The sequence below is a fragment of the Takifugu rubripes genome, unplaced genomic scaffold, assembly GCF_901000725.2.
Source record: "Takifugu rubripes unplaced genomic scaffold, fTakRub1.2, whole genome shotgun sequence".
Taxonomy (NCBI): Eukaryota; Metazoa; Chordata; class Actinopteri; order Tetraodontiformes; family Tetraodontidae; genus Takifugu; species Takifugu rubripes.
Window position 1 is genome coordinate 3,518 of NW_021821654.1, and position 26,465 is coordinate 29,982.

General features: G+C 49.3%; 5 protein-coding genes and 1 long non-coding RNA gene across 6 annotated transcripts; 4 read left to right on the forward strand and 2 right to left on the reverse strand.

Moving 5' to 3' along the window:
- Positions 1-1,239: 1,239 nt before the first annotated feature.
- On the forward strand, positions 1,240-2,650 carry LOC115248707 (N-acylneuraminate-9-phosphatase-like). Its single transcript, XM_029832479.1, has 2 exons — positions 1,240-1,565; positions 1,981-2,650. The coding sequence occupies exons 1-2, from the start codon at positions 1,422-1,424 to the stop codon at positions 2,629-2,631; spliced, it is 795 nt and encodes a 264-aa protein (XP_029688339.1). The 5' UTR covers positions 1,240-1,421; the 3' UTR covers positions 2,632-2,650.
- A 158-nt stretch (positions 2,651-2,808) lies between these two features.
- LOC115248706 (DNA-directed RNA polymerase I subunit RPA2-like) lies at positions 2,809-7,854 on the reverse strand. The gene is made up of 15 exons (XM_029832478.1): positions 7,605-7,854; positions 7,173-7,340; positions 6,954-7,100; positions 6,737-6,869; positions 6,509-6,645; positions 6,164-6,387; positions 5,914-6,085; positions 5,588-5,759; positions 5,229-5,510; positions 5,015-5,148; positions 4,772-4,942; positions 4,538-4,694; positions 4,261-4,457; positions 3,879-4,129; positions 2,809-3,808 (listed from the first exon to the last, which is right to left on the reverse strand). Exons 1-15 carry the CDS (start codon positions 7,779-7,781, stop codon positions 2,926-2,928), a joined length of 3,405 nt encoding a protein of 1,134 aa, XP_029688338.1. The 5' UTR covers positions 7,782-7,854; the 3' UTR covers positions 2,809-2,925.
- Positions 7,855-8,829: 975 nt separating this feature from the next.
- Positions 8,830-9,937, reverse strand: LOC115248708 (uncharacterized). The gene is made up of 4 exons (XR_003887469.1): positions 9,865-9,937; positions 9,493-9,659; positions 9,138-9,270; positions 8,830-9,002 (listed from the first exon to the last, which is right to left on the reverse strand). It is a non-coding gene; the product is annotated as an uncharacterized lncRNA (long non-coding RNA).
- Positions 9,938-13,360: 3,423 nt separating this feature from the next.
- Positions 13,361-16,976, forward strand: LOC115248704 (DNA-directed RNA polymerases I and III subunit RPAC1-like; the record flags this gene model as incomplete). Its single annotated transcript, XM_029832470.1, has 6 exons — positions 13,361-13,448; positions 13,531-13,662; positions 14,294-14,446; positions 14,530-14,679; positions 15,899-16,015; positions 16,446-16,976. Coding segments are annotated over 6 exons (759 nt in total), but the record flags the coding sequence as incomplete, so codon positions are not given.
- A 2,801-nt stretch (positions 16,977-19,777) lies between these two features.
- Positions 19,778-22,237, forward strand: LOC115248705 (F-box only protein 28-like; the record flags this gene model as incomplete). Its single annotated transcript, XM_029832471.1, has 3 exons — positions 19,778-19,927; positions 20,001-20,196; positions 20,472-22,237. Coding segments are annotated over 3 exons (840 nt in total), but the record flags the coding sequence as incomplete, so codon positions are not given.
- Positions 22,238-24,008: 1,771 nt separating this feature from the next.
- On the forward strand, positions 24,009-26,321 carry LOC101072518 (sphingolipid delta(4)-desaturase DES1-like). The gene is made up of 3 exons (XM_029832477.1): positions 24,009-24,224; positions 24,820-25,562; positions 25,650-26,321. Exons 1-3 carry the CDS (start codon positions 24,143-24,145, stop codon positions 25,794-25,796), a joined length of 972 nt encoding a protein of 323 aa, XP_029688337.1. The 5' UTR covers positions 24,009-24,142; the 3' UTR covers positions 25,797-26,321.
- The last annotated feature ends 144 nt before the right edge of the window (positions 26,322-26,465 follow it).

Here is a 26,465-nt window from a genome sequence, read left to right on the forward strand (position 1 = left end):
TGCCTGACTGAGAGACTGCTGAAGCGTGCGTGTGCCGTTTCTCCGGTTGGTCCATGGGCACCCAGACCTGGCTGGATGAGGTTCCTCCGCTCTTCTTCTTCTATAAACGTACAAACCCAAGACGGCTCTTCTTCATGTGAATGTGTCACACAGCTTTTGTGACGCCCATTTATGATGGTTAAGTCCGTGCTAGTAAAGAATACCAAACGCAGGGCCGGGATGCTTTATAAACATGTTATAATCATGTCTGCTTCACGTCGATGGAGGTTAAAGCTTCAAAGAGTTCTTCAGTAAGGTCAGATTCTTCTCCAACTGGAGGAGATTTACCTTAAAACGGTGGAACAACAGCAGATTCTGGCTGCGCGTCTGAAACGCTTTGTCTTGTTTTGGATCTTTCCATTTGTGATTTGACCTGCTCCATTAAAGCGCTCCTCCAATCATCACCTATTCATAACCCCGCTGGAGCCGCCGCCGCCCGCATGATAAAGCAGCAACAGAGCCGTGCAGACAAAGGTGCAACCGCGCCTCGCTGGTTTGTCAGGCGTGCGTCCTTTCCTGGAAATCTCACACAAAGATTCCTAGAAAAGATGTTTGTTTTCCTTCATCTCTCACTCTACAACAGACCAGAAATTCCATCCCGACATCTTTCGAATCACCATTTTCCTCTGTTAATGATTTAATTTGTCTTGCAGGTCAATTAAAAGCCAAGACAGGGCGGGTGTTGTTGGCACTGACTCTCATTTAAGCAGCTCGCTCTCTGCACGCTAGCAGCAGGTGTGAGGGAGGCTCAAGGTTCAATCTTTGCCCATCGGTCCAGGATTCATCGTTTTTAATTTCTGCCCAGGCTAACTAGGTCAAGCTTAAAGAGCAGAGCTCCCGGAGGTAATGTGAGAAGAGGTGCTGCGATTTGTGATCTCGCTCGCTGGTGCAACAGGCCTGCACACCGTTGCGTGTGAAACTCTGGCCCAGGGCCAGACGAGGACAGGCTGCATGAGAACTAAGGCATGTTTTGATTATGAAACCGTCTGAGGACGTGTAGAAATCCACATTGTCCGTGGACAGTTAGCACCAAAGCTAGGCCGTGACCTGAGCAAAGTCTGCCTCGGCAGTAGAGGACAACAAATTCGCAATAATCACATTAGTAAGCAAGTTTCTGAAAACAACCTTGAAACAGCAGAATAAATGGCTTTAAATGTATTATTTAACCGTAATTACGCTATAAGATTCATTTTAGCATCTGTCATCTTGTGTTTGACTCAGTCTTTAATCATTTACATGATAAAAGAATCCCAACTTTGGGAGCAGAAATCAGCGCTCACAAACAGGAAGCGTTCTTTGATCATTGGCGCCCTCTACAGAGGGGAGTTTGCAATTGCTCAATCCGCGCGACTACAACAAATCCCGTCGTGCATTTCACCAGGATGTGGCGACGTCATCCAACAGCGGGACACGCACGACATTTGGAACGCCTGGAAATGGAGGAAAAGCGCGTGAAGGCGATTATCTTCGACTTGGACAACACGCTCATTGAAACGCGGCGAGCAGGTGAAGTCGCCATCCAGAAGGTGATCACGTGACATTCGCACGTCCGCTTTTACGCCACCTTTCACTGTTCAGCTCAGCTGGAGGACGCGGAGTAGGTCTCTCTGAATAACGGTCACATTTACCCCGCTTTTTAAATGATAAATAATGCCCTATTTCATCCGATATAGGAAGAGAACTGTCGTTATATCACTGATTGAGACGCGTTCTCAAGCCCTGCGAACCAAATGGACCAATGGATTTTTTTATTGCCCACATTGTAATCTACATCTTGATAATTCCGCACCAGGAACCTAAAGCTTTTCCCAGGTGCACTGGGCCCTTTGCTTTGTCTGACCCATCATTACCAGTTGGCAGGCTCTGGGTCACAGCTGGGGCTGTTCAGGTGTGTGTAGGGGGGGTTACACCTGTTGATCGACGTGTGCTTGACTCCTGCAGACCAGAGAGCTCCTGAAGGCCACGCTGGCCCTGGATGACCCCGCTGCCGCGATCATCTGTGACAGGTTCAAGCAGAAGCTCCTCCAGGAGAGTTTCGACCCCTCGGCTGGCAGAACCATTGAGGAGGTCCGTGTGGGTCATTGGGAGGAGAGCATCCAGGATGTGACCGGCCATCGTCCTGCACCTTCGCTGGCGCCTCAGTGTTACTCTTTGTGGAAAAACGCCCGTTTGGAAGTCCTCGTCCTGTCTCCAGAAACGCGCAGCCTCCTGAAACAGCTGCGCGCATCCTACAAGCTGCTGCTCCTGACCAACGGCGTGGCCGAGGTCCAGAGAGAGAAGGTGAGGGCAGCGGGGTGCGAGGAGCTCTTCGACGCCGTCGTGATCGGCGGAGAACACGCCGAGCAGAAACCCTCCCCGTCCATCTTCACGTTGTGTTTCCACATGCTGGACGCGGACGCCAAGGACTGCGTCATGGTGGGAGACGACCTGGACGCCGACATCCAGGGAGGCTTCAACGCCGGAGTCCGAGCTACAGTTTGGATCAGCAGTTCTGGACGCCGCATCCCAAACGGTTCCGTTGAACCAGACTACACCATCGCCACAGTCCTGGACCTTCCAGGTGTTCTGGCACAGCTGGAAACCGGACTTTGAGGACGACTTTTGAATGAAGGGCTTTATTTGGTGTTTCGAAAATAAAGTTTCGTATTTTAGTAAATAATCCCGCCGAGACCAGGAGGCAGAAGCCTCGTTAGAAATACTCAAAACCGCTTCGGGAAGGCGTCCAAGTCCCAGCGTCCAGTAAAAGAAAGGTTACGTTCCACGCTCATCTTAATATAATAACACCCATTTATTTAATAGCACATCGCTGATGTTATAGGATCAAATCTGCATTAAAAACTGTGCGAAACACAAAGATTTATCTCTTATTTGTACACACCTGTGGATTCATTTAACCTCTAATTTAACCTTGATGTTCATTGCAGCCAGCTCGGCCACAAAGTAGCGGAAGACGTAAGGAACCGACACGGAGGCAACCGACTCGCTTTTGCCACAGAGGACGCAGACCGTCTTTCGGTGGCGCGTTGCTGACCAGTAGGGCGGCGGCTTCTCCAAGAGCGGCGACAGCAGGCTGCCGCAGTCCACACACACCTGAGCCACCGACCTGTCCGAGCAGTTGAAGAGTCGGTCGTGGAGCAGGAAGGAGGACCCGTGAGCCAGCAGGGCGTCTCGCTCCATCTCCCCGAAGCGAATGCCGCCCTCCACGTTCCTGCCCCCCACCGGCTGGTTGGTCACCTTGTCTCGCGCTCCCGTCGTCCTGACCTGGAACTTGTCGGAGACCATGTGACGCAGCCGCTGGTAGTAAACCACTCCGATAAAGATGTCGGCCTCCAGCTCCTCCCCGCTCAGGCCGCTGTAGAGCCGCTCCGTGCCGTAGTAGTTGTATCCGCCAGCGCGGAGCATTTCGCCAAAGTGCTCCAGCGCAGAGTTGTCCTCGGAGAAGGTGAAGGGCGTGGCGTCGTGGCTGAGGCCGTGCAGGGCGCCAGACTTACCGGCCATGCTCTCGATCAACATCCCGATGGTCATGCGCGACGGGAAGCCGTGAGGGTTGAACAGGATGTCGGGACACATGCCGCTCTCGGTGAAGGGCATGTCCTCCGCCGGCCACAGCCGACTCAGGATGCCCTTCTGACCGTGGCGGCTGGCGAACTTGTCGCCGATGGTGGGGTTTCGAGGCACCCGCGTGGTGATGCAGACACGTTTGAAGCGTCCGGAGCCGTTGTCGTTGCTGCATATCTTTATGTTGTCCACAACACAGGCCTCCTGGCTCCTGGGGGGGGGACACGTTTCATGAGTGCAGCTGGGAAACAGAGGCTGTAATAGGAGGGAGGAGCACAAACCTGTAGTAACAGATGACGCTCTGGCCAGTGTTGAGGTTGATATAGCTGTAGAGGGGGTCTCCGTGCCGAAGTACTGATCCGATGTGAGGGAGTCCATCAGCATCCAGTTTGTCTTCCACCCCAGGGCCCCCCGGGCCGGTCCCAAACACCACGCTGTCGTCTCCCTTTACTCTCTCTGCCAGGTCCACCACCTCTGTCTTGTAGATGCTTCCATGGGCAAACCCCCTCTCCCACGATGCCTTATTCACAATCTGAAGTCAGAGTGGACACAACAAGAATTGATCAGCAAGCCCGGGTCCTCGTCCAGGGAAAACCACTGCTAGATCACCTTCTCACGCCAAAAGAACCAAGCTAAGCTTCTCCGGCAGGGAGAACATCTCACCATGGCATCCTCCATGTCATAGCCCGTGTAGGATATGACGGCTACGATGGCGTTGGTGCCGCTGGGGTAGTTGTCCAGGTCGTAGTGGTCGTACATACTGGGCCTGACCAGTGGACTCTGAGGCGTCTGGAGCCGGTACAGTTTGTTATCAGAACGGTCCAGGAAGGTGTGCAGGGGAAATCCCATCGTCTGCTTCCCTGAAAACAGATGTTCCAGCTCTGTAAAGGTCACAAGGCCCCCCACTGGCGTTCCAACGCTCCTGCACATCTGCACTCACCCATCTGACACTGGTACATGTTCCTGGGACTCTGGTTGTGGTCCGAGTATGGGATGAAGTTGGCCACCACGCTGAGCATGCTGTGAGGGAAGAGTTCCTGGTGCGTGGTCACTCCTGGCGTGACCTCATCCTCAAAGATCCCCACGTTCATGTACAGCTGCGGGGATTCAGACAGATTTTACTTCGGTTCCCAGCTTTTCCCGCAACCTTTGCAGAACCGCCGTCGGCCCACACCTGCTCAAAGGTTCCGATCAGCTCTTGCCTGCCGACAGAAAGGTTCTGCACGGGCCTCATCAGACGACAGGGCGTCGTGAAGAGGAGCAGGGCTGGATACAAGCTGGGCTTGCCTGTTTTTGGGACCAGAACGATTTCAGTCCAGGCAGGAATTTTCTTCTCCTTCAGCACCTGGATGGATTTGTGTTCAGTGTGAAATTTCAGACAAAAGAATCCCCAAAGTGTGCGATTCCCGTGGACTACCTTGAACCTGCGGAGCGAGTCCACCACAGCAGGGGCTAGTTCACTCTCCACCCAGCCTACGACAGCCCCGTCCAGGAGGACAGGGTAACAGTCTGAATAGGCCTGGCCCGGCGCCCCGTCCACTGGAGTCACACCTGAGGCATCACAGAGGGTCAGAAGAGACTCGGAGACACCGTGGACAGCAGTGGTCTCGCTCGCTCGCTCGCTCACTCACCGAGGGAACAGAGCAAGGCCGGCAGTGAGGTGGTGGACACCGCCTGAGCCACAATCTCACAGTTGGCTGTCATGTGGTTCATAAGTCCGCAGGGCTCTCCGTCTGGAGTGTGGACAGGACACAGGAAGCCCCAGGACTCAGGCAGCAGCTTACGCACAGAAGTGGTCCTCATCTTGGCAAAAGCTGCCCCTCTGTGCACGCAGCGGAAGTGAGACAGGTAACGGATGAAGTTGAGCTTGTCTGCCACCACGCAAAGGCCCGTGGCCTGCAGCATCCCCAGACCTGAGCACAAAAACCACACCCTCATCCACTGATAGTCCGTCTCATCCTCGAGGCGAGCCGCGCTCCTGGAGCCATACCACTCTTAGAGCTCAGGTTCCCGGTGGCGAGCAGATATTCAAAGGATTTGCTGATGTCGGCGCCCATGTTGAAGATCTTCATCACATTTTCAGCGTTCCATGACAAGTTCAGTCTGGCCGCCTTCTTCTCAAAGGCGAGCTTCACCGACACCAGCCACGCAGCCATTCTTTCCTGTTGGGATGAGTGCGAGTGCTTTGGTTCAGAGAGGAAGTGCACCCGAACGCTCCGACGCAGGAAAACACCATGGAAGGGTGCGGTGAGCAAAGGCAGAAAACGGCGATTGGTGTCGGCCTCAAAGAGCCAAAAACACTCAGGAAGACGTTACCTTGAGAAACATGAGGTAGAGCTGACCGGGGGTGAGGACTTCCTGGAATGTGATGCTGTCCGGGTTTTCTTCCATGCACTCCTGCTTTGCAAAGGTGAAGAGCTTGCGGGTCATCAGACACAGCATGTAGAACTTCTCCACGTTTGTCTTCAGGTGGATGCAGACGCACTCGCTGTTGGGAGCACAACACGGCAACATATAGTGTGTGACCTACGCATCCCTGTCCCGCTCAGGACTACTCACAACTTACTCCAGCAGGATGTGGGCGCACTGCTCGTTTGTGTACCACTCAGGGAGGTTCATCTTCACTCGAAAACGCTCCCCCAGGAAGTTCAGCACTTTGCTCTGCGTGATGCAGCCCTCCTCCATGACCAGGCGGAGCATCTCAGTCACACATTTCTTGTAGAAGGAATTGTCCTCTCTGCCCTTGACCAGCTCTTGGTAGATGTGGAAGTCTGAGAAGTCCACCAGAGCCTGGACACCAGCACACAGCGGAGTTGGCACCTCAGACCAGCAATGCTTTATGATCGTTTAGGTAAATACACGTGACGTTCCACAACGTCCGTCTCTCAAATCCGTTCCAACTTATTGCTACCTTAAGTGCGAAGCCCAGAGGGAGGAAGAAAAGCTCTTTCTGGTAAATGAAGTTCAGCATCACGGTGCCATTGTCCAGATAATGGAGGGTCATGTTGATGGCCGTGTGGTCGTCCTTCACGCAGCGCATTGCCATACCTTGAAAAAGTCAAAAGCGAGGCGGCCGGTTAAAACGACGGACAGACGCAGGTGTTGGCGGGAGCCTCTTAATAGCAGCGATCATATTCACCATACTGGGTGTATCCTTGCCCCCTGCTCTTCCACTTGGGTCGTGACATGGCAATAGGATAGTTCCTCCTCGGCATAATCAGCATACGAATCACCTTCTCGATGCCATTCACGATAAAATAACCGCCCATTTCCTGTTGCCGGTCAAAGGAATTTGTGCTTCTTTTTTTAACCTGAAATAGATTTGCGCCGGTCGTGGTGGTCGTTGGTGATCTTACCTCTGCTTCTTCATGATGCTCGACAAGCTCTCTGGGAGTCAGGCCATGCAGGTTACACAACTGGGACTTCACCATGATGGGCAAATGACCCAGGGACTGTTTGATAATACCTTTGGGGATGCCATTGATCGACCAGCTGATGTCTGCCTGAGAAGACATGAGACACTTCCTGTGAACACTGTCCAAAAATGTCCTTCCTCAGGACTTTGTCCCACTTACCACCAGCTTCCCCTTGTACGAACATCTCCTTCCTCGACACTCTGCTGGATAGACGTTCATCTGACTACAGATGGTCCCTTTGGCCACCGTCGGCTTGAGGATGGTGGCTTCAACAAAGGAAAGACTGACTGTATCATTCTTGACAGCAAAGTCCAGCGGCCGGATGGACTAAAGAGAGACAGCAGCACAGAAAAGGGAGGAAAATATTGGTGCACGTCAGGAAAAATACTGCTAACACATGTATTTACAACTTAAATGCACCGGCAACCACAGCAACTCTAATGGTATAACATTGAAAATGCATGTAAATGGCATAAACACGCTGCAGTGACGCTCTGAAAGGAAACACTTTCACTAAAGGTGAATTGCAAAAAATAAATAAAACAAATACGGCAACAAGTTCTGCGTGGCAAAATAAAAGGTGCTGCTGACCTGAACGACGCGGTTGAGTCCGTCAGTCACAGCCTGGTCGAACGACTCGATGTGCGCTTTGGTCAGATCCTGAACGGCCGCGTCCTGGTTCTCCCTCAAAACACCGAACTTTCCATCCGTCAGGTTCTTCAAACTCGGGCACTTTGGCAAATTCCGCCACTTCCCTGAAAAATCCATGCTTGCACGACTTGTTTACAGCACGTGCATGGAGAAAGCGGAAGGACAACCCACCTTAACCGGAAGTGCTATTCTACTTCCTGTTTATGCTCTACTTAAAGCTGTGAAAATGTCCAACTTTGTTGGCCCGTGTCAGTTCGTTTTCTAGTCATTTTAATTGATTCATCTTAGATCTCGATATTCTATTGCCTGTCATTTTATGTACGAAAAACAATAAATATGTAAAGAATGCAAGGGGGTTGTGAATATTAGTAATACTTTTGATTCTTTCAGTGAAACCTTTCAAGCAGGTAGTCACATTCTTGTTTTTCTACCACATTTTTCCAATTTTTTTTATTTCAGAAATGTATTCCTTCAGAAATAATTCCCCGTTTAATAACTAATATTGACAGGTTCTCTGATCATGTTTGGTTATGTATTTTCCCAGGTTAGTTTATCCGTTTAACAGGTTTGTGTTGTGAGTAGGAATAAAGGTAATTCATACAATTTACAGTGTTACAGCCGATAAACAGTGTTGTTCTCATTATTCATTTTTCTGTTCATGTGATGTGTTTCACATATAATGTGGCATGTTTTTTAAAAAGAGATATTTTATTAATATTTTAAACATGCAGACATAGAGGTGGTATCAGGAACTGGGTAAACATGAAGAACAGAAAGTGGCAGCAGGACATTGGAGAGAAGCATGTTGTGGAGCATCAGACTAGCTGTCCATCATAGCAACGGCTGCGGAGCTCAGAGAGACCTTGTGTTGGATGTCTAACAAACTGGTGACCTCAAAGTAGGGCCTTGTCATCTTGCCCTCAGTTTAAGAGGGCACAGAAAGGTGTGGAGAGCCACCAACCTGCAGAATCTGAGAAAACCATCTGAAAATGTCAACACTGGTTTGATTGGGACTAAACCCAAAGATTCCTCATGGTTGGACGTTGAGAGCAACGAATCTGAGGGTGACTTTAAATGACATCATTGCCCACTCATCTGCTGTTATTGACAAGGGGAAGTCTTTATTCTGAGCTTCATTTAAGTTAAGGAGAGATACAAACTAACAGAAACGCTGCTCAAAAGCATCCTAATGCAGCTGTGAGAGGCCTAATGAAATTCCATCGTCTTCTTTCTGCACCTTCTGCTCAGTTCGTCTCACCTGCGATCAGCAGAAGCTGCTCCTCCTATTCACCGTGCAGCCGGAGGCGACTCCACATCCTTCTTCTCACCCTCCTCAAACTGCTGATAGACATGAAATCCCAAAACATCAAATATCAAACTGAAAGGGAGCCACATTAGCCAGACCCTCAGGTCAAAGTATTCGTGACAGAAGATAAATGTGGCGTTAAAACGCAGCGTCTGCGGCCTCGTCACCTCAGGACGCAGCGGCTCGGCCTCCTCCAGGGCCTCTCTGCTCCTCCTTTCCTCCTCCTGCAGCTCTTCAGGTCGGCTTCCTCTGCGCTGCGCTGGGCCGCTCCTCCGCCAGCAGAGCCAGGTTGGCCTGTTTCTGCAGACGCGTTTATGGGCGAAGAACAATGGTTGTGTTTATGCTCGGTGAGTTGACAGCTCAGCCTGACATAAGTAGTCCTTCGAGCTCTTAAAAATGGACGAAATGAGGCCCGGTTTTAAATATTACCTGCACCATGTCAGGAGATATAACCCAACAACACTGTTTCTATTAAAATGTCCTTATTAAAACGTCCTTTTACGCCCATGATTACACACTGACCTCCTTTTCATACTCTGCGTTTGCGTTGCACTTATAGAGCCAGTGGGCCAGGAACAGGATGGGGTCGGCAGGCTGCTTTTCCGCCACCTCGGCGAGTCCCTCCGCCAGAAAACTTCCCAGATGTTTCTTCAGATATTCAGAGTCCATCTTAGCTCAGCTCGTCAACACTAATGAGCACATCAGATGTTAGCGTTCCCTCACAAACCTGGTCGAAAACCCCCCACGTAACGGTTCAGAGGCCTTCGCTCTAGCCGTTCTTTTTAGAACAGAGAACGCTGATGATGTTGACGTTAGCAAAGATCCTGAGAGCAACTTCAAACCCCCCATTTTAACCCCCCATCAGGGTCAGAACCTGTCTTGTCAGAGTCTCACCTGGTATTCTGAACTGCTGCTGACTGTGGTTCATTCACTACGGAGCACAGCTGCACTGCAGGGTCAAACATAGTATGTTGCTTTGAATCAAAGCTTCCGTGATTTTGGATGTGGAAAGATCAAGCATCTTCTGTGAATCTTTGATCTTTAGGGCTGTTTAATCTTAATTTTGCAATGACGGTTGGGGAAAGGGGGGAGGGGGGGGGGGGGGGGGGGGGGGGGGGGGGGGGGGGGGGGGTGTCTATTATTCTTTTTTTCTAATTATATCATTATTATTATTAGTCGGATCACATTTTCGGCCCTTTCACATTCACCTGTGCTGTCCAAAGTCAAATCAGTGGCGCAATTAAAATTCCCAATAATTATGTGTTTTCGTAAATTGTAAAAAGCATTTTTACTCATCCAAATGTTACAAAACAGCAGGGTTTTTTGTACTTTTGCCCCTGACTAAACAAAGTCGCGGCCGTCAACGCCGAGGTTGGGGATGAGGTGTGCTTGGAGGAGACAGGAGGGAGGAGATGGTGACCACACCACCCAGGTTAAAGAGCATGTTGCATTAAATAGGGAATAGCGGAGTGGCTCCTGTAGTCAGGAGAGGGGAATGTGTCCCAGTGCTCTGTAGGAAATATGAAGTACAGAGGAGAATGAAATAGGAAGCTCAGTCGGCGGAGGTCAGCAGACAGGTTATCGCGCTCAGGGAGCGAGAGAGTCAGAACTGTTACACGATTTCTGAGAGAGAGCGAATACAGTCGGCTGCAAGTAACACTTTCTGATCAGCGGGGCGGTAATGCGCTTAAAGGTGGTCTGCCACCCGCCAAAGGAGAAGAAGAAGGTGCGCGTGACGATAATACGATGATAACGAAGAAGAAGAAGAAGTAACCAACAATGGCGGCCTCCAGTAAGAACGTGGAAGAGATTCGGAAATCGGGTGATACTGAGCGAATTTGGAGTATAAAATGTAAGTTGTTTTGTTGACATCAGAACGTTTCATAGTTTTGTCGAACGAGTAAAACGGTGACTTGTGTACGCATTTGGCGTCATATCACAGGATGTATAAATGCGTACACGCATGTAGTGTGTCAAATCATACACACACATTTGAATTCACTGGTTCTTAACCGCGTTTATGTCACTGCTGTGGTTGGTAGTGAGCAACCACAGCTGCTAGCTCAAGTGTTGCTAAGCTAACGGATGGTATTTACGACCAGAGAGTAAATGTAAATGAATTCATGCTCATTGCACCACAGCCTGTCATGATTAAACCTGGTCTGATGATAAGCTGTTGACAATAATGTTGTCCTGATTAGAAATAAACTCTTAAAAATGGAATTCCAGCCCATGAAATCTCAGCAAATCTTCTGCCTGTTTTCTGGAGGTGTCTATAATCAACGTTTGAGTGGTAAAATGACTATTTTGTAGTCTCGTCTTGCCACTCAAACAGCATGGATCCTTTTATCCAGATTCCTTCTGCCTGTACCTAATATTGACTGATTTGTGTGTTTGGAAGGTTCACACAACCGATTTCCCTGGAAACTACCCCAACTTCGATGATTCGTGGGATATGGCCAAATTTAAAAAGGTAAATATTTGGCCGGTGACATGTTAGTTTCTCTCTCCTTCCAATTTGGCGATGTCATAAAGACTGTAGGAAAATACCTTTTTATTCCCTGAACATAACTAACATGTTAAATGGGACCTAATTAATGTTGCCGTGACGCCACAGCTTCCGTTTCCAGCCGCTGATGCAGGTTTCTGATGAAATATCTGTTTCAGGAGCGAAGACAGAAATCTCAGAAGTTGCACATTCATTTATTGATTGATTGGTTGGTTGATTTTCCAGAATTTCCAGATTGATCTAATGCACCTGGATGAAAGTCAAATGGAGTTTGAACATGATGGGAGTGGATGCAGCCATCACCAATGCCTTCAGAAGATCCTGCTAGCAGAGGTGAGCGTCTTGTTGCTCCACTCGTTTCTCTCTCAAGTTTACTTTGGTTGAACCTGATTAACGTCTGTCTGAAGTCTTTGATGTTTAAAGACAATTGTTTTTGATCAGAACACGCGTGTAAACAGTAAATAAACAGGTCTATTTAAATAGATGTCTCTAATGAAAGATCATTTATTTAGATTACATTTCTGCCAAAAGAAAATTCCTTGTTATTTGATTTTAAACTTGGTTAAATTGATTTCACTCTTTACTTTTTGAGCGTGTTTCAACAGTTCTGTGATATTGACGATAATAACAGCAACAACAACGGTAATAACTGATCATTTTGGTCACAATCACCAGTGGGACTTTCTCAGATCCACCTTAAGTTGGTCTCCCTTTGGCTGGTGGAAGGAACCCGGAGGTGGTTCTGGGGAAGAGTCAAAGAAAACAACAAATTGTTCTTGAATCTGAAAGTTTCAGCAGCCGTTTGTGTCCTTCAAACACGCTCTCCTCCCCTCTGTGGAGTTGAATGTTCTCGTAGCATCAGAAGTTGGGGAATAAATGAACATGACAACATTATAAAAGAATATTAGACAGACTTCATGAGGTTCACGTCACCACCTCTCCAGTCTCTTTATGCCGTGCGGCTCCTTCTCAGAGGTTTGGGTTCATGTTGATCATCTGTGGCTCCATCATCCAGATGTTCCGTGGCAGCAGAGCAGTCAGGCAGATGTTGGTCTGGTTGAGAAGACTTTGGTGAACTGAGATGGTAGAACAGCTGTGGGGCCTTCAGGAAACCACTGATCAGTGAGGCATAAAGACTCTGGAGCAAAGAAGAAGGTCAGGATGAGTCCAAATTCACCCTGTTCCAGAGTGCTGGGGCATCAGGGAGAGAAGAGAGGCAGATGAGGTGATGCCCCCATCATGCCTAGTGCCTACTGGACCAGCCTGGGGGGTCAGCTGAAGATCCTGAACAACCAGGTGGACCAGAGAAACTAACATAACAGCTGCTGAATGTCTCCTTGTCCTTCAACGTGCGGCTGGTCTTGACTCTAGATTACAGAGCTGCAGGCAGCCGTCCTGTCGGTGGTCTCTGAACTGGTGCTGCGAGGATGGTCCTCACGGATCTGTGGATCCTACCTGCTTAAATGTGCACAAACACAAGAAAATGTAAGTTTAAAACGACGGGGAAACGAAGCGCTACCTGTTCCCGACACTTGAGGCAAAAGCAGGAAGCTGCAGCGTGCAGCAAGAGGACAAAAGGATGAAAGGACAGGGTTCTTCTTCTCATCTACCCACTTGGACAAGATGAGCAGTCACAGCTGGACAGTTGTGGAGGAACCGTTAGCATCGTTAGCACTTGATGAATCAGGAGTTTGGTTGGTTTCAGAACTGCTCGTCTTTGAGTTGTGAGGAGGAAATGTTTCAGGCTTCTATTAAGTTATTGATGAATTAAAAGTTTTAGGTTAAAGTCTTCTATCATTCAGGTTTTACACGTGTGTGTTTTACTTTTGTAGGTGCCCACCATGGCCATCGAGAAGGTTTTTATCTACAACAACCACATCTACTATCGTCCAGGATGAAGTTCTGGCACATAGACTAGGCCTCATCCCGATCAAAGCCGACCCTCGACTCTTTGAGTACAGGAACAGTGGTAAAATGACTATAATAAAAATGTGTGTGTGTGTGTGTTTCCCCATCAACCATTCAGCCGTTCTCTCACTTTGTATCTTCAGGAGACGAAGCGACTGAGAATGAAGGTTCAGAAATCGACACGATTCAGCTCCAGCTGAAGATCAGTTGCAGCAGAAATCCAGCATCCAGCAAAGACTCATCTGACCCCCGAGAGCTCTATCTGAATCACATGGGTAGGCGTATATACCTTCATCTCCAGTGTGAAAGGATTCAAACCTGAGGAAACATCGTAGAGTCTCAGGGAACTAAGAACACTCTGGATAAATCCTGATAAATGGGCGACTACAGTGACAAAGTGAAAGAGATTTCTGTCAAATCGTCTTTTCACAGGCCAAAGCGACTAATAACATTATTATTATTATTATTATTATTATTATTATTATTATTTCATGTCGGCCACATTCAGCGTGTGTGCCTGCAGTGCAACACTCTACCGCTGGGCGGCGCTGTTCTGTCAAATAAAAGCTCATCTTTGGCCTCTACACAAACATTGTATATGTCCTTATAGATAAATTCTGAGCCATGTACAAAACCGTTCAGGTTTAGATCAATAAATCTGTGAGGCCACGTACAATAAAGCCAGAACATCCCTTATTGATCGATTGATGTTGTCATTTAAAGACCGGTCGGGTCTATATGGTTCAGGCTCTCGACACCTGCTGTATGTCTGACTCGATGGGCCTCCAGGTCTGGATTCTTGCCTCCGTTAATGCTTTGTGGACACACTCAGTGACCACTTTACCACCAAATGAAATGCCCGCGGCTCCATTGTGAGATGCTTTTCTCCTGTGCTGTGTCCAATAGTCTATTCCAAGGACATTCACTGGGTTCCCATTGGGAATCAGGCAGATGTGTTTGCTAACTGCAGCATTGGACCAGTGCACGGTGACATCCTGATAGCTCAGCTCAGGCCAGGCCAGGAATTAGACATTATCATGCACTGCATCAAAGGCATCGGTAAGTGACCGCTCCTTCCTGCTCAGGTAACTTACGGTATTTTATTGAGAGGTGTCACAAGTCAAATGCTGCTCTCTCTTTAGGCAAGGACCATGCTAAATTTTCCCCCGTGGCTACGGCCAGCTACCGACTCCTGCCAGAAATCACCCTCCTGGAACCAGTGGAAGGAGAGAAAGCGGAACGACTGCAACGGTGCTTCTTCCGAGGCGTCATCGACCTGGAAGATTCTAACGGTAGGAACGCGTTTCTGCCCAAGGCTGTTGTTGGAGACGCTGATCCGAGCACAGAAACCTCTGAAACTTCATGTCGTAGTTTTGTATTGGTTGAGCAATTGCTGACACGGACAAATGGGACCCTGATAGACGAGATTGGACCCGGGTGTGGCGCTGTTTTCGGTGGGTTACGACCTGTTGTTTTAAAGCTGTGTGGAGATGGAATATAGTATTTATACTGTTTTGCATCCCAAATCTATAATGAAAACTTTCTTTGAGCTGAAATAAAACTGGGAAATAAAACCAAAGCTTCATATTGTTCTATAATCCAGGGAAACTCTAGTTTCCACTGAAACATCAGGCACCTCTGGGGTGTTTGTATGTGGTGGTCGATGCCACAGGAAGCTAGCAGAGCTGCTCACATCATCACTCTGGTGGCGTTTAAGTGATCATGGAATTCTGGGAAAGTCCACATCGTACCTGTACATGTGGCTCTTTATCAACCGCCCCTTTAATTCTGTCTCAGCTAGTGTTAATGTTAATGTAGCTAGCTTTGTTTTTAAGATCTAATCTGTCTTGTTTAGCAGTGAAGTGAAGGGAGATGGCCTTTAAATATCCCAGGTTAGACCCCTCCTCCTCACGCTACACGACCAGTCACAGACGACAGCGGCGATTTCTCCCGTTAGACCCGAGGACCCGACGTCCTGACAGGCTGCACCTTGTTAAACGTGGATGATGAATGAATCCAGACCTCCTGAAACAGGCTGATCTGCACCTCCTCACCTCTGCAGTCAGAGCAGAAAACTTCCGTCGCCTCAAATTCAGCCATGTTGGAAAAGGAGCGTTTGGTTTCGCTCGTGCACAACACAAAGCCCCACTTGTGTCGAGCTTTGAAATGTGCCGACCACAGAACTGGGAAGAATCAGCCCACCGGCCCGTTGAGACTTGGATGCAGACATTAGTCTCATTATTAGAAATGAATAAAATATCTTTTTTTTTTTTTTTTTAAAAAAAGGAGGTGCATGAAATTTCTAAAGAAATCCAGATCAACTGCAGGAGTCTTGGAAGTTAAGCACAAACAAAAGAAGACTTGTGTATTGACTAATTACTCCTGCGTTTCCTGTTTTTCCTGTGTTGCTGTTTGAGGCTGAAAGCGTGCATGAGCCGTGCATGAGCCGTGCATGAGCCGGTGGTAAAACCATGAAGATTCATTAATGACATCACATCTCTGCACCTCCAGGAAAGAAAGTGGCCAAAGTGGCCAACAGCCGCCTGGACACGTGCAGCAGGGAAGTCCTGCGACATGACGACCTGAAGAACGTGGTGAAGCTGGGGAGACATCGAGACCATTTCATCTGTACGTTCCCAGTTTGGACTCGCGTCCACCGTGACAACATTAAACTGGTTCCAGTGATGGAACAACGGCAGCTGCGCATGACTGGTTTTGATCGACTTGAGGGTGCGAGCTGAGGATTCTGGACTCAGAGATCAATTTATGGAATAATAAATGGGTTTAAGACAGTCGATCTCTCAGCTCTACAATGGAGAGAACATTTTTACTTCACGGATACCATCAGTAGATATTTCAGATTACAAATCTTTGTTCTTGAGTGTTGAAAATGATTTTTACTTACTAAAATATGAAAAAGCCCCTTAAATCTTTAGCCACCAGATAAATAGAAAGCGAAGACATTTCCATTTCCTTTTAGTCATTCTGTGCTTTTTTCCATGTTTTATTCCTTCTGCATTCTTTCTAAATACCTGACGATGATTCTTTGTCCTTCCAGTTACCGTGGAGACAACTGGAATCCTACCTCCAGATGTTCTGGTCACAGAGGCCATCAAAGTGCTCATGACTAAATGTCAGAGGTTCCTCAATGAGCTGGAGTCATCGGACATGAAATAAAATCCAGAAGGATTTTGCTTGGACAGATGTGCATAGCGGCGCACTTCAGAGACACTTTGTTTTGGTTGACGTACTTGTGAGCTCAAAAGTATTTTAAGTCTTTAGATCGCAGCTCAGTGTTACTTGCAATAAAATCATGAAGAGCCTGCTTTCCTCCTGTGCTGGCCCTCAACAGTTATGTAAGCAATGGCTTCATCACTTCGTCTTGGAGAAGGTTCACAATAAGGGAAATTACTTTGACGACTTTATTGTGCTTCAAGAGGAACAGAGTGAGACTGTTGCGTAACCATCAATGGCAGTAAAAACACAGGCAGATCTGTTGTGTCACCTGTGTGATGACTTCTCCCTAAACGACAGGAACAATGCGACAAAAGCTGAATCCAAGAAAATGAGGAATGTTCTGTTGCCTGGATTTTTCCAGCCTCCTTTTTGGATCCTCGATGTCAGGGAGACGGAGGAGGAAGAGGAGGCAGAAAGGTCTTCCCAGAAGGCTCCTGTGTCCAAAAACTGACACAGAACCATGAGATTGTTCGGTTCAAAAGGTGGCCCAGTATTTATTGAAGATCAAGAGTCAGGATAACAGCAGCCAATGAGTCAAAAAGAAACAAATATCTCACAGAGCAGAAACCGAGTGGGGAACCAGAACCCCAAAATCAGGTAATTCTAAATGGGACAATAGGAGACTTTAGGGGCAGCAGGTGGCTTCGTTTGAAGGTGCTGTTCTTTCCTTTGACTACAGAGATCAAACTTCTCACAGACTCTGTCAATTCGATGCATGCATCGCAACTGCTGCCATTAGTTGTTCATATAACGGACTCAACTTAAGAAGTTATGTAAATATATGCGTTTTGGAACCAACTCGAGACTTTACACGCATGATTTGTACACTTTTCTGGAGCAGATTAGTGCTTCCGTGTTTTTCCGAGCGCGAGCGCTTGGTGTGCAGCGTCACTTCCGCCTTCTTCAGCGAAGCAAGATGGCGGCCGTCGTCGACAGAGTTGATGGATGTGTTGGGTCTCTGGTCCCCGACGCGGTGTCCTTGTTGCAGTCAGTCCCTCTTCCGGACCAGAACAATCCGCTTTTAGGACTCCCCATTGTGGCCATTGAGACCATTCTCAGTTTTCTGTCCTATGACGAAATTAGCCTGCTGCGTTCGGTAAGAACAAAAACAAGCCCACTGGAAAGGGCACCACTCGTCTTGGATGTATTTACAGCTTGTATCCTTGCAGCGTTGCATTTCAGTGCGATTCCATAGATTCGGCAGCATTTATGAGTCGCTTTCAGATGTCTCTGCAGCGGGGGCTGGCAGCCGTGTCCGCAGTCTTGATGATGTTACCCAGTTAGCAGCGGGCCTGCGGGGCTGCTGTCCGGGGACCGGAGCCACTTCTGGGCTCTAATCTCTAAACGATGCCGTTTACCTGACATCCCATCATTTATGGTGGTGTTTGAATAAGCAGCTAAACTGAGGACAGCTGCACGGTCGTTTATATTATATGAAAAGAAATCACTTTGCTCTTCTGCAAGATGAAATGATCAGTTTGGTCGTTTTTTTTCCAACTACAGCGACATGAAATCTTGTCTGACATGAGCTTCACATGCGATTTATTCCTCAGGACCATGCATGTCACATGCACATGCAACAGTAATTGCACGTGCTCCTGCGTTTCTGCATGTTTTTGCCTCCTCTGTTGGTCCATTTCTGGATTTTCAGAGTTTTGTCAGATGCCCTTGACGCCCCCCTCCTCCATTAGAAGAAGCTCCTGGACAGATGAGACAAAATAGCTTTAACAGAACAATTGCAGCATAAATGCACGTGAATATGAGGAAACTGTCACTGTAATATTGTGTCGTTGTTATAGGTGAGAGCTTCTGAAGTGGAGCACACTGTCGCCCCTCCATCCTGGCCCTCCATCCTGGCCCTTGTTCCCTTCTCATAGTTACAGAAATAAGAGGGAACTCTTACCAGTTATACGCTACACAGTGTTGCTGCTCATTTAGGGACTCTTCTCATGTCCGTGCAAGGACTTTAAAGGGCTGTTGTTTTGTGGGAAACCTTGAGTTTGCACCTTCACCGAGGTGGACCAGCTCCTTGAAGTTAGACCCACCATAAAGTATCGTCCTGTAGGATTTATGGGAAGTGAAGACCCCAAATGTGTTGAAATGTCGTCCCATTCTTTTAGTTTACAATGTGTGTGCTTTATCTTTTGCCCTCCAGGTGTGTAAACGCATGGACATGATCTGCCAGCGGGTCCTAAATCAGGGGTTTCTCAAAGTGGAGCGCTACCACAGTTTGTGCCAGAGGCAGGTCAAAGCCCCAGCTACCCAGGTTTGTAGTCGCACAGCACAAATTGCAAACACCGACGGAGATGTTGGAGCCCTTCCACCGATTATGTTATCGAGCAAGTCCATTTAAAGTGTAGCTTTTAATTTGCAGCTTGGTTTCTTAGGGGGAAGCTGTTGCCCAAAGCTGCGTGACTCAGGAGTGTGGCAACGCTCGCTAACATACTGGCTTATGTTAGAAAACGCAAAACGGATTTTAGAGGCGCAGATCGAACAGCGCCCTCTCCTGCCAGCAGGGGGTGCTGCAGCCACTCTCATTCCCCAAACATGTTGAGGAGCCTCCGCTGGGGGGGTGGGGGCTGCTGGTGCCAGTATGATGTTTGGAGCTGTTTCTTTCAGGGCTGCGATGACTTGCTGACTTTGTCCAGCCATTTTGCTCTCGTCTCATCTGGTTTGAGGAGGCCAACAGGGCAGAGCTGAAATCCTTGGTTCCCAAACTGGACCCCCCCCCCCCCCCCTAGAAATTCTGTCCTTAATGATTCCGAACAGAATCGGTGACAAAGTGCACCAGCGTTTGCTCTGTATCCCCTGCACTCCCTCAGGGAGGGTGGCCTCCAGCATGTGGCCTCACAAAGATAGCGAACCCCCCCCCCCCCCCCCCCCCCCCCCCCCCCATCCTCTCCTGGGGCCAGATGGCTGTGGGGGTTATTGCTTTAACCATGGTGGCCTCGCAGATACACTCCTGATGTTTTTGCAGCTGGACAGTGTTGAACACACACCCACCAGTTAGCTCTCAGGGACGGGGAAGCTCAGAAGTGGCTCGTAGTGGCCGCGGGGGCCTAAACCGGAGGTCTAGGCCCCCCCGGTCCCCTCCGCTCAGACTGTGCGAGCTTAATTCTCAGCAAAGGTTCTGTTTTCATGTGTGTGTCATAACCTGTGTTCAGGCGGGAGTCGGAGAGGAGGAACCACTCCCTTGCCCGTCATGCAGACATCCTGGCTGCCGTGGAGACGCGCCTGTCGCTGCTGAACATGACCTTCATGAAATACGTCGACTCCAACCTCTGCTGCTTCATTCCTGGAAAGGTCTGCTGGTCTCTCTCCGTTTGCTGTGAGTTTGCTGCTGCGCGTGTTCACCGCCCCTCCCGTGTTCCTTCAGGTCATCGATGAAATTTACCGCGTGCTGCGTTATGTCAACTCCACACGAGCGCCTCAGCGAGCTCACGAGGTCCTGCAGGAGCTGCGGGACATCTCCTCAATGGCCATGGAGTATTTTGATGAGAAGATCGTTCCTATCCTGAAGAAGAAGCTACCCGGGGGAGACTTGTCTGGCCGCCTCATCGGCTCTGCACCAGGTAAAATAGCCGGGGGGGATTAGGTCACATGACTCTTCTCGCCTCCCATCTGGAGTCCCTCACTGTTGCTTGGCTGGGTTGTGGCTCCTCTGGCCTTTTTAGGTCACGCCCGAATCAAATAAACTCAGAGCTGTCTCGGTCCAAGAACGGCACCAGCAACCCTCACGCAGGCGCCTCTAGCCTAATGATGCTAACAGCCCGCGTTGCTGAATGTGTCCCAGTTGTTGTGTTTGTCCGAGTCAGCTGATCCTGTCTTCTTTGTGCTGTTTCCTCAGTGGCGGGCCCCTCTACCTCCCTCACCACCATGTCCTTGCTGGCCAAGAACACGCCGTCGCGCTCGGAGATGACCAAGGTGCAGCAGCAGGTGAAAGTGAACGGCGCCTCGATGACGGTGCTGCGCAGGGAGATGCAGGAGCTGCGCGTCAAGCAGCTGGAGCAGCAGAAGCAGCTGCAGGACCAGGAGCAGAAGCTGCTGGAGCAGACGCAGGTGATCGCCGAGCAGAACGCCCGCCTGGCCGAGCTGGAACACAAGCTGCGCGAGCTGCTGGACAGTAGCACTGCTGCCCTGGGGGAGCCCAGAGCCGCCCCCAGCACCAGCGCCGTGGCTCCCACCATCGCCGGCACCTCGGTTAGCGTGTTCGCTCACGGCGGCGGCGTCCCCCCCTGTGCACTAACCAGACAAGCAGAAGGCGAGGGGGCGTCCTCGCTCAAGCGGAGGAAAGGCTCCGACCTTCCACGACAATCCAAACGGCTGCGCAGCAAGAAATGAAAGTTCTGCTCCATCGTGTATTTAAGGTGATTTAGGGTTTGACTGACTGCCCCCCCCCCCCCATCGTCTGTCCTGTTGACTCTTCATCTGCTGGTCCCCTACCTTTCTGATATTAGGCCGCCTCCTATGACGGAAGCTCCCAGCTATTCTCCTCCTGGCACCACAGTCCGGTGTGTGATGGCACACACACACACACACACGCACCCTTTGTGTTTGTACAACTACCAGCAAAAGTCTACATCGACGCTTTTAATCAATGGTTGAAACTATCTGCTACATGAATTTGGTGCCATAAATGCAGCTGGATGCAGTTTAACGCACGTGCACGCGCACACACACACACACACACACACACACACACACACACACGCGCGCAGCATTAATCTGACCTGGGAAGAGTCCAAACCTCTGGATCTCCAACGGCTGCAGGTGATTGAATATTACTGCTCAGGTCTGCGTCTTCAGTTTTACAGACACTTGATCAAAGAACGTTTCATCAAAGGAACAAGGCTTTTTTGGAAAGTAAATCAATAAAACGCACATTGATTCATCTCCGTCAGATGAGAATAACTCCCCAGCTCTGTGGATCAGGAACGCTGCTGTGGCCTGAAGAGTATTCCCACTCTGGGAATGGTCTCCTTGGCAGACCTGCTTCCTCGCTGCGTGCCTCTGCGCTCCGCTTCCCTGCCCGTTCGCTTCCTTTCTGCAGCCCCTCAGCGACCCGGAGTTACAGATCCAAGGTGTTGGGATGAAAATAATCTCTTAAAACTAGATTTGACATGCTTTCAGTCATGAATGTAACTTAAACGAGTTTCAAGATCCACACCAGGACCCCCTCCAGGGTCACTTATGTCCCCTGAAATCCAATGAACGATGCGTTAAACATGTTTCCCAAAGCTAAAATCTTCCTTTTTCCAGCTTCTCGTGACTTTTTCCAGAGCGGAACCTTGTTTTCTTTGCTTGTGAGTTGTGGATATGATTTCACTTTTGGATCACTGGAACCCAGGAGGGTCCAGATCCGGCCCCCAACAGGGCCGTGTCCCCCGAGGACTGGACTTGGACGCCCCTGCTCTAACCAGACCTGTTGGCCTTTCACTGCGCTAATAAGCTAAAATGTTCATGTAATCTTCATGTTCTTTAAAGTGTAGATTGTGAAACTGTATTATATATTTAATGTTTGTATACCAACCAAATCCTTTAAGTTGAAGGCGACTGTATGGTTTTTGTTACAAATGTAAACATTAAACTTATTAAAATGCACCTGAACCTGCAGTGATTATAACTGTGTTATAAATGACGTCGGCAGCTTCAGATTCAGCGTTTTCTCCTCCATCCTGGACACAAACGGGTGTTGTGGCGCCCTGGTACCAGAACCAGCACCAGAACCTGGCGCCACCTTTGAGAGCACCGCCACGCTTTACAGCTCTGCATCACTGACAAGGATGCTGCTGCGAGTGCGATTCCTTGAGTATCTGCTGCCCTGCTCAGGGGCCCTTGGCAGTCCTCGTCCAGACGCCTCTCCTGCCGCCGGCCCACCTCCCAACTGATGCCGCCCACAGGTGGGACGCGACCCAGTTGCACCCTATTGCTGCTGTTACTGTTGCTGCTCTGCTGCTGCTGCTCTGCTGCTGCTGCTCTGCTGCTGCTGCCCTGCTACTGCTGCTGCTACTGCTACTGTTACTACTATTGCTGCTCTGCTGCTCTGCTGCTGCTGCCCTGCTACTGCTGCTGCTACTGCTACTGTTACTACTATTGCTGCTCTGCTGCTGCTGCTGCTGCTACTATTGCTGCTCTGCTGCTGCTGCCCTGCTGCTACTACTACTACTGTCACTGTTGCTACTATTGCTGCTCTGCTGCTACTGCTGCTGCTGCTGCTGCTGCTACTATTACTACTGTTGCAGCTGCTACTATGGCTACTGTTGCTACTATTGCTGCTGCTACTGCTGTTGCTGTTGGTTCTATTGCTACTGTTGCAGCTGCTACTATTGCTGCTGCTACTATTGCTACTGTTGCAACTGCTACTATAATTACTATTGCTGCTGCTACTATTGCTACTATTATTACTATTGCTACTGTTGCAGCTGCTACTATTGCTACTATTATTACTATTGCTGCTGCTACTATTGCTACTATTACTACTGTTGCTCCTACTGTTGCTGCTGCTGCTACTACTACTACTGTTGCAGCTGATACTATTGCTACTATTATTACTATTGCTGCTGTTACTGTTGCTACTGTTGCTCCTATCGTTGCTACTGTTGCTGCTGCTACTATTGCTACTATTATTACTATTGCTACTGTTGCAACTGCTACTATTGCAGCTGCTACTATTGCTGCTGCTACTATTGCTGCTGTTGCAGCTGCTACTATTGCTACTATTATTACTATTGCTACTGTTGCAACTGCTACTATTGCAGCTGCTACTATTGCTGCTGCTACTACTACTACTGTTGCAGCTGCTACTATTGCAGCTGCTACTATTGCAGCTGCTACTATTGCTGCTGTTGCAGCTGCTACTATTGCTACTGCTACTACTACTACTGTTGCAGCTGCTACTATTGCTGCTGCTACTACTACTACTGTTGCAGCTGCTACTATTGCTGCTGCTACTATTGCTGCTGCTACTATTGCTGCTGCTACTATTGCTACTGTTGCAACTGCTACTATTGCAGCTGCTACTATTGCTGCTGCTACTACTACTACTGTTGCAGCTGCTACTATTGCTGCTGCTACTATTGCTGCTGCTACTATTGCTGCTGTTACTGTTGCAGCTGCTACTATTGCTGCTGCTACTATTGCTGCTGCTACTATTGCTGCTGTTACTGTTGCAGCTGCTACTATTGCTGCTGCTACTATTGCTGCTGTTACTGTTGCAGCTGCTACTATTGCTGCTGCTACTATTGCAGCTGCTACTATTGCTACTATTATTACTATTGCTGCTGCTACTATTGCTGCTGCTACTATTGCTGCTGCTACTATTGCTACTATTACTACTGTTGCTCCTATCGTTGCTGTTGCTGCAGTTGGGAGGAAGCGCACGTAGGGGGCGGACTTGGCTTTCTGACGTCAGATAACCAACCAAGCGGCAGGATCCAGGGAGGATCCACAGCGGATCCAGGGAGGATCCACAGCGTTCGGTACCGCTTCCCAAAGCTGCGTTAGAAGCTCAAATCGATCATGGGGAACCGAGTCGCCCGAGAAGACTACGAATGGGTCTACACGGAGCAGCCGCACGCGGATAGGCGGAAGGAGATCTTGGGTGAGTTAGCATGTAGCATCATGCTAACCTTAGTAAAACTAAGGTTTGGTTGTCTGTGTTACGACAGAAACATCGTTATTCCCCTTTTATCGTGCACCGAAATGAGTTGCGTCACCGTTTTGTTCGGTTTGACTTTGTCCTTCTCGCTGACGAACGTGGCTAACGGAGCTAACGGTTCTACCGGGCCCGGAAGAGGAGCTCCTCCAAGCTCGCGCAGTTAGGGGGCGAAAGGGTGGTTAAAGTGTCACGTTAGCGACCACCAGCGCTCACACAACCGGTTTATACGCGGCTAGTTAACTTCAGCACACACACAGAGGTTTTACAAGAGCGAAGGCGAAGCGTCCAGACCAAGACTGGGTCGGGAAGGTTCGGGACCGGAGCGGCCGAGCCGGAGTGTCACAGTCGGAAATGAAAGTTTCCGATCGAGCCAAAGAGGGTGGATCTGTGTGTGTGTGTGTGTGTGTGTGTGTGTGTGTGTGTGTGTGTGTGTGTGTGTGTGTGTGTGTGTGTGTGTGTGTGTGTGTGTGTGTGTGTGTGTGTGTGTGTCATTTAGTGAATCTCTCTCCAACCTCCTGTTTTGTCTCCATTTTCTCAGCTAAATACCCACAGATCAAGTCTCTGATGGGTCCGGACCCCAGGCTGAAGTGGATCGTGGTCCTGATGGTGGCGGTGCAGTTCTGTGCCTTTTACCTGGTCAAAGATCTGAGCTGGAAATGGGTCTTGTTTTGGACGTACACGTTCGGCAGCTGCATCAACCACTCCATGACGCTCGCCATCCACGAGGTCTCCCACAACACGGCCTTTGGGAACAGCAAGGCCATGTGGAACCGGTACTTCGCCATGTTTGCCAACCTGCCCATCGGCCTTCCCTATTCTGCTTCCTTCAAGCGGTATCACCTGGACCACCATCGCTACCTGGGCGGCGACGGGGTGGATGTCGATATTCCCACCGAGCTGGAAGGATGGTTCTTCTGCACGCGCTTCCGCAAGTTCGTCTGGATCATCCTGCAGCCGCTGTTCTACGCCATCCGGCCGCTCTGCATCAATCCCAAGCCCATCAGTCAGCTGGAGGTGACCAACGTGGGCGTGCAGCTGGCCTTTGACCTCCTGCTGTACTGGTTTTGGGGGGCCAAGCCTGTCGTGTACATGCTTGCCGGGTCCATGCTGGGCATGGGTTTGCACCCCATCTCCGGTCACTTCATCGCCGAGCACTACATGTTCCTCAAAGGCCACGAGACGTACTCCTACTACGGCTCCCTCAACCTGCTGACCTTCAACGTGGGCTACCACAACGAGCACCACGACTTCCCCAGCATTCCAGGCTGCAGGCTCCCCATGGTCAGTACCGCCTTTCCTGGAATCGGCAGAATAAAAAGCCTCGGAACCAACGAGGCGCCTTTTTAACGTTCCTCTTTGGTTTCACAGGTGAAGAAAATAGCGGCAGAGTATTACGAGGACCTTCCCCAGTACTCGTCCTGGATCCAGGTCCTCTACAGCTTCATCATGGACGACACGCTGAGTCCGTACTCTCGGATCAAGAGGAAGCTGAAGGGAGACGTCAAGCAAGAATAAGTGGGTCGGGAAGGACGCAGCTTTAACAGCTTCTGTGTGTTAAACACTCAGAAATAAGGTGTCCATGCAAACCATCGGGAATGTCCAGGGATTTCAGCCCAGCTCGGATGCACAGAGGCGACTCACATGTTTAGATTTTAAACAGATAAATGATTAATAAAAGTGTTCGAGGATTCCTCTCCAAAGCACCTTTGCTCTAATTCACCTTTAACCTCAGTGAAATTTCCTTTTATGTTGATGTTAAAGCTCCTGCTCAGGCTGTCTAACGTGCGTGCGCACGTGCACTCTGTCCGTCTGGATAACTGAAGCTTTGATTGATTTAACCAAAGCAACTAATTCCTGCTCAGAATGTTCTGGAAATGTTGGTGCCCACGAGGTTCTTGCCCTTCATCTCCAGAGGTGTTGCACCTTTGTCCACTGTACCTGTCCACCACTGTTGCCTTCCAGGGTCTGTTTGGGGTGTGTGAAGCACCTGCAGACCCTCACTGTTACAGATGCTCTAAAATAAAGTTGAACTGCTCAAAACTGCCGAGTCATGGTTTGACTGGGACGCTTGTGCCCTCCCTTCAGATGAAAGCTGAATTTAAAACTGCTGAGTCATGGTTTGACTGGGACGCTTGTGCCCTCCCTTCAGGTGAAAGCTGGACTTAAAACTGCCGAGTCATGGTT

Bases quoted from the DNA above. Each gene is read 5' to 3' on its own strand.
- LOC115248706 (XM_029832478.1), bottom strand. From the start codon at position 7,781: ATGGATTTTTCAGGGAAGTGGCGGAATTTGCCAAAGTGCCCGAGTTTG. The intron at 7,341-7,604 runs GTCAGCAGCACC...GTCTCTCTTTAG, and splicing joins GACTCAACCGCGTCGTTCAG to TCCATCCGGCCGCTGGACTT. The intron at 7,101-7,172 runs GTAAGTGGGACA...ATGTCTTCTCAG, and splicing joins CGTACAAGGGGAAGCTGGTG to GCAGACATCAGCTGGTCGAT.
- LOC115248707 (XM_029832479.1), top strand. From the start codon at position 1,422: ATGTGGCGACGTCATCCAACAGCGGGACACGCACGACATTTGGAACGC. The intron at 1,566-1,980 runs GTGATCACGTGA...TGACTCCTGCAG, and splicing joins GTGAAGTCGCCATCCAGAAG to ACCAGAGAGCTCCTGAAGGC.
- LOC101072518 (XM_029832477.1), top strand. From the start codon at position 24,143: ATGGGGAACCGAGTCGCCCGAGAAGACTACGAATGGGTCTACACGGAG. The intron at 24,225-24,819 runs GTGAGTTAGCAT...CCATTTTCTCAG, and splicing joins TAGGCGGAAGGAGATCTTGG to CTAAATACCCACAGATCAAG. The intron at 25,563-25,649 runs GTCAGTACCGCC...TTGGTTTCACAG, and splicing joins CAGGCTGCAGGCTCCCCATG to GTGAAGAAAATAGCGGCAGA.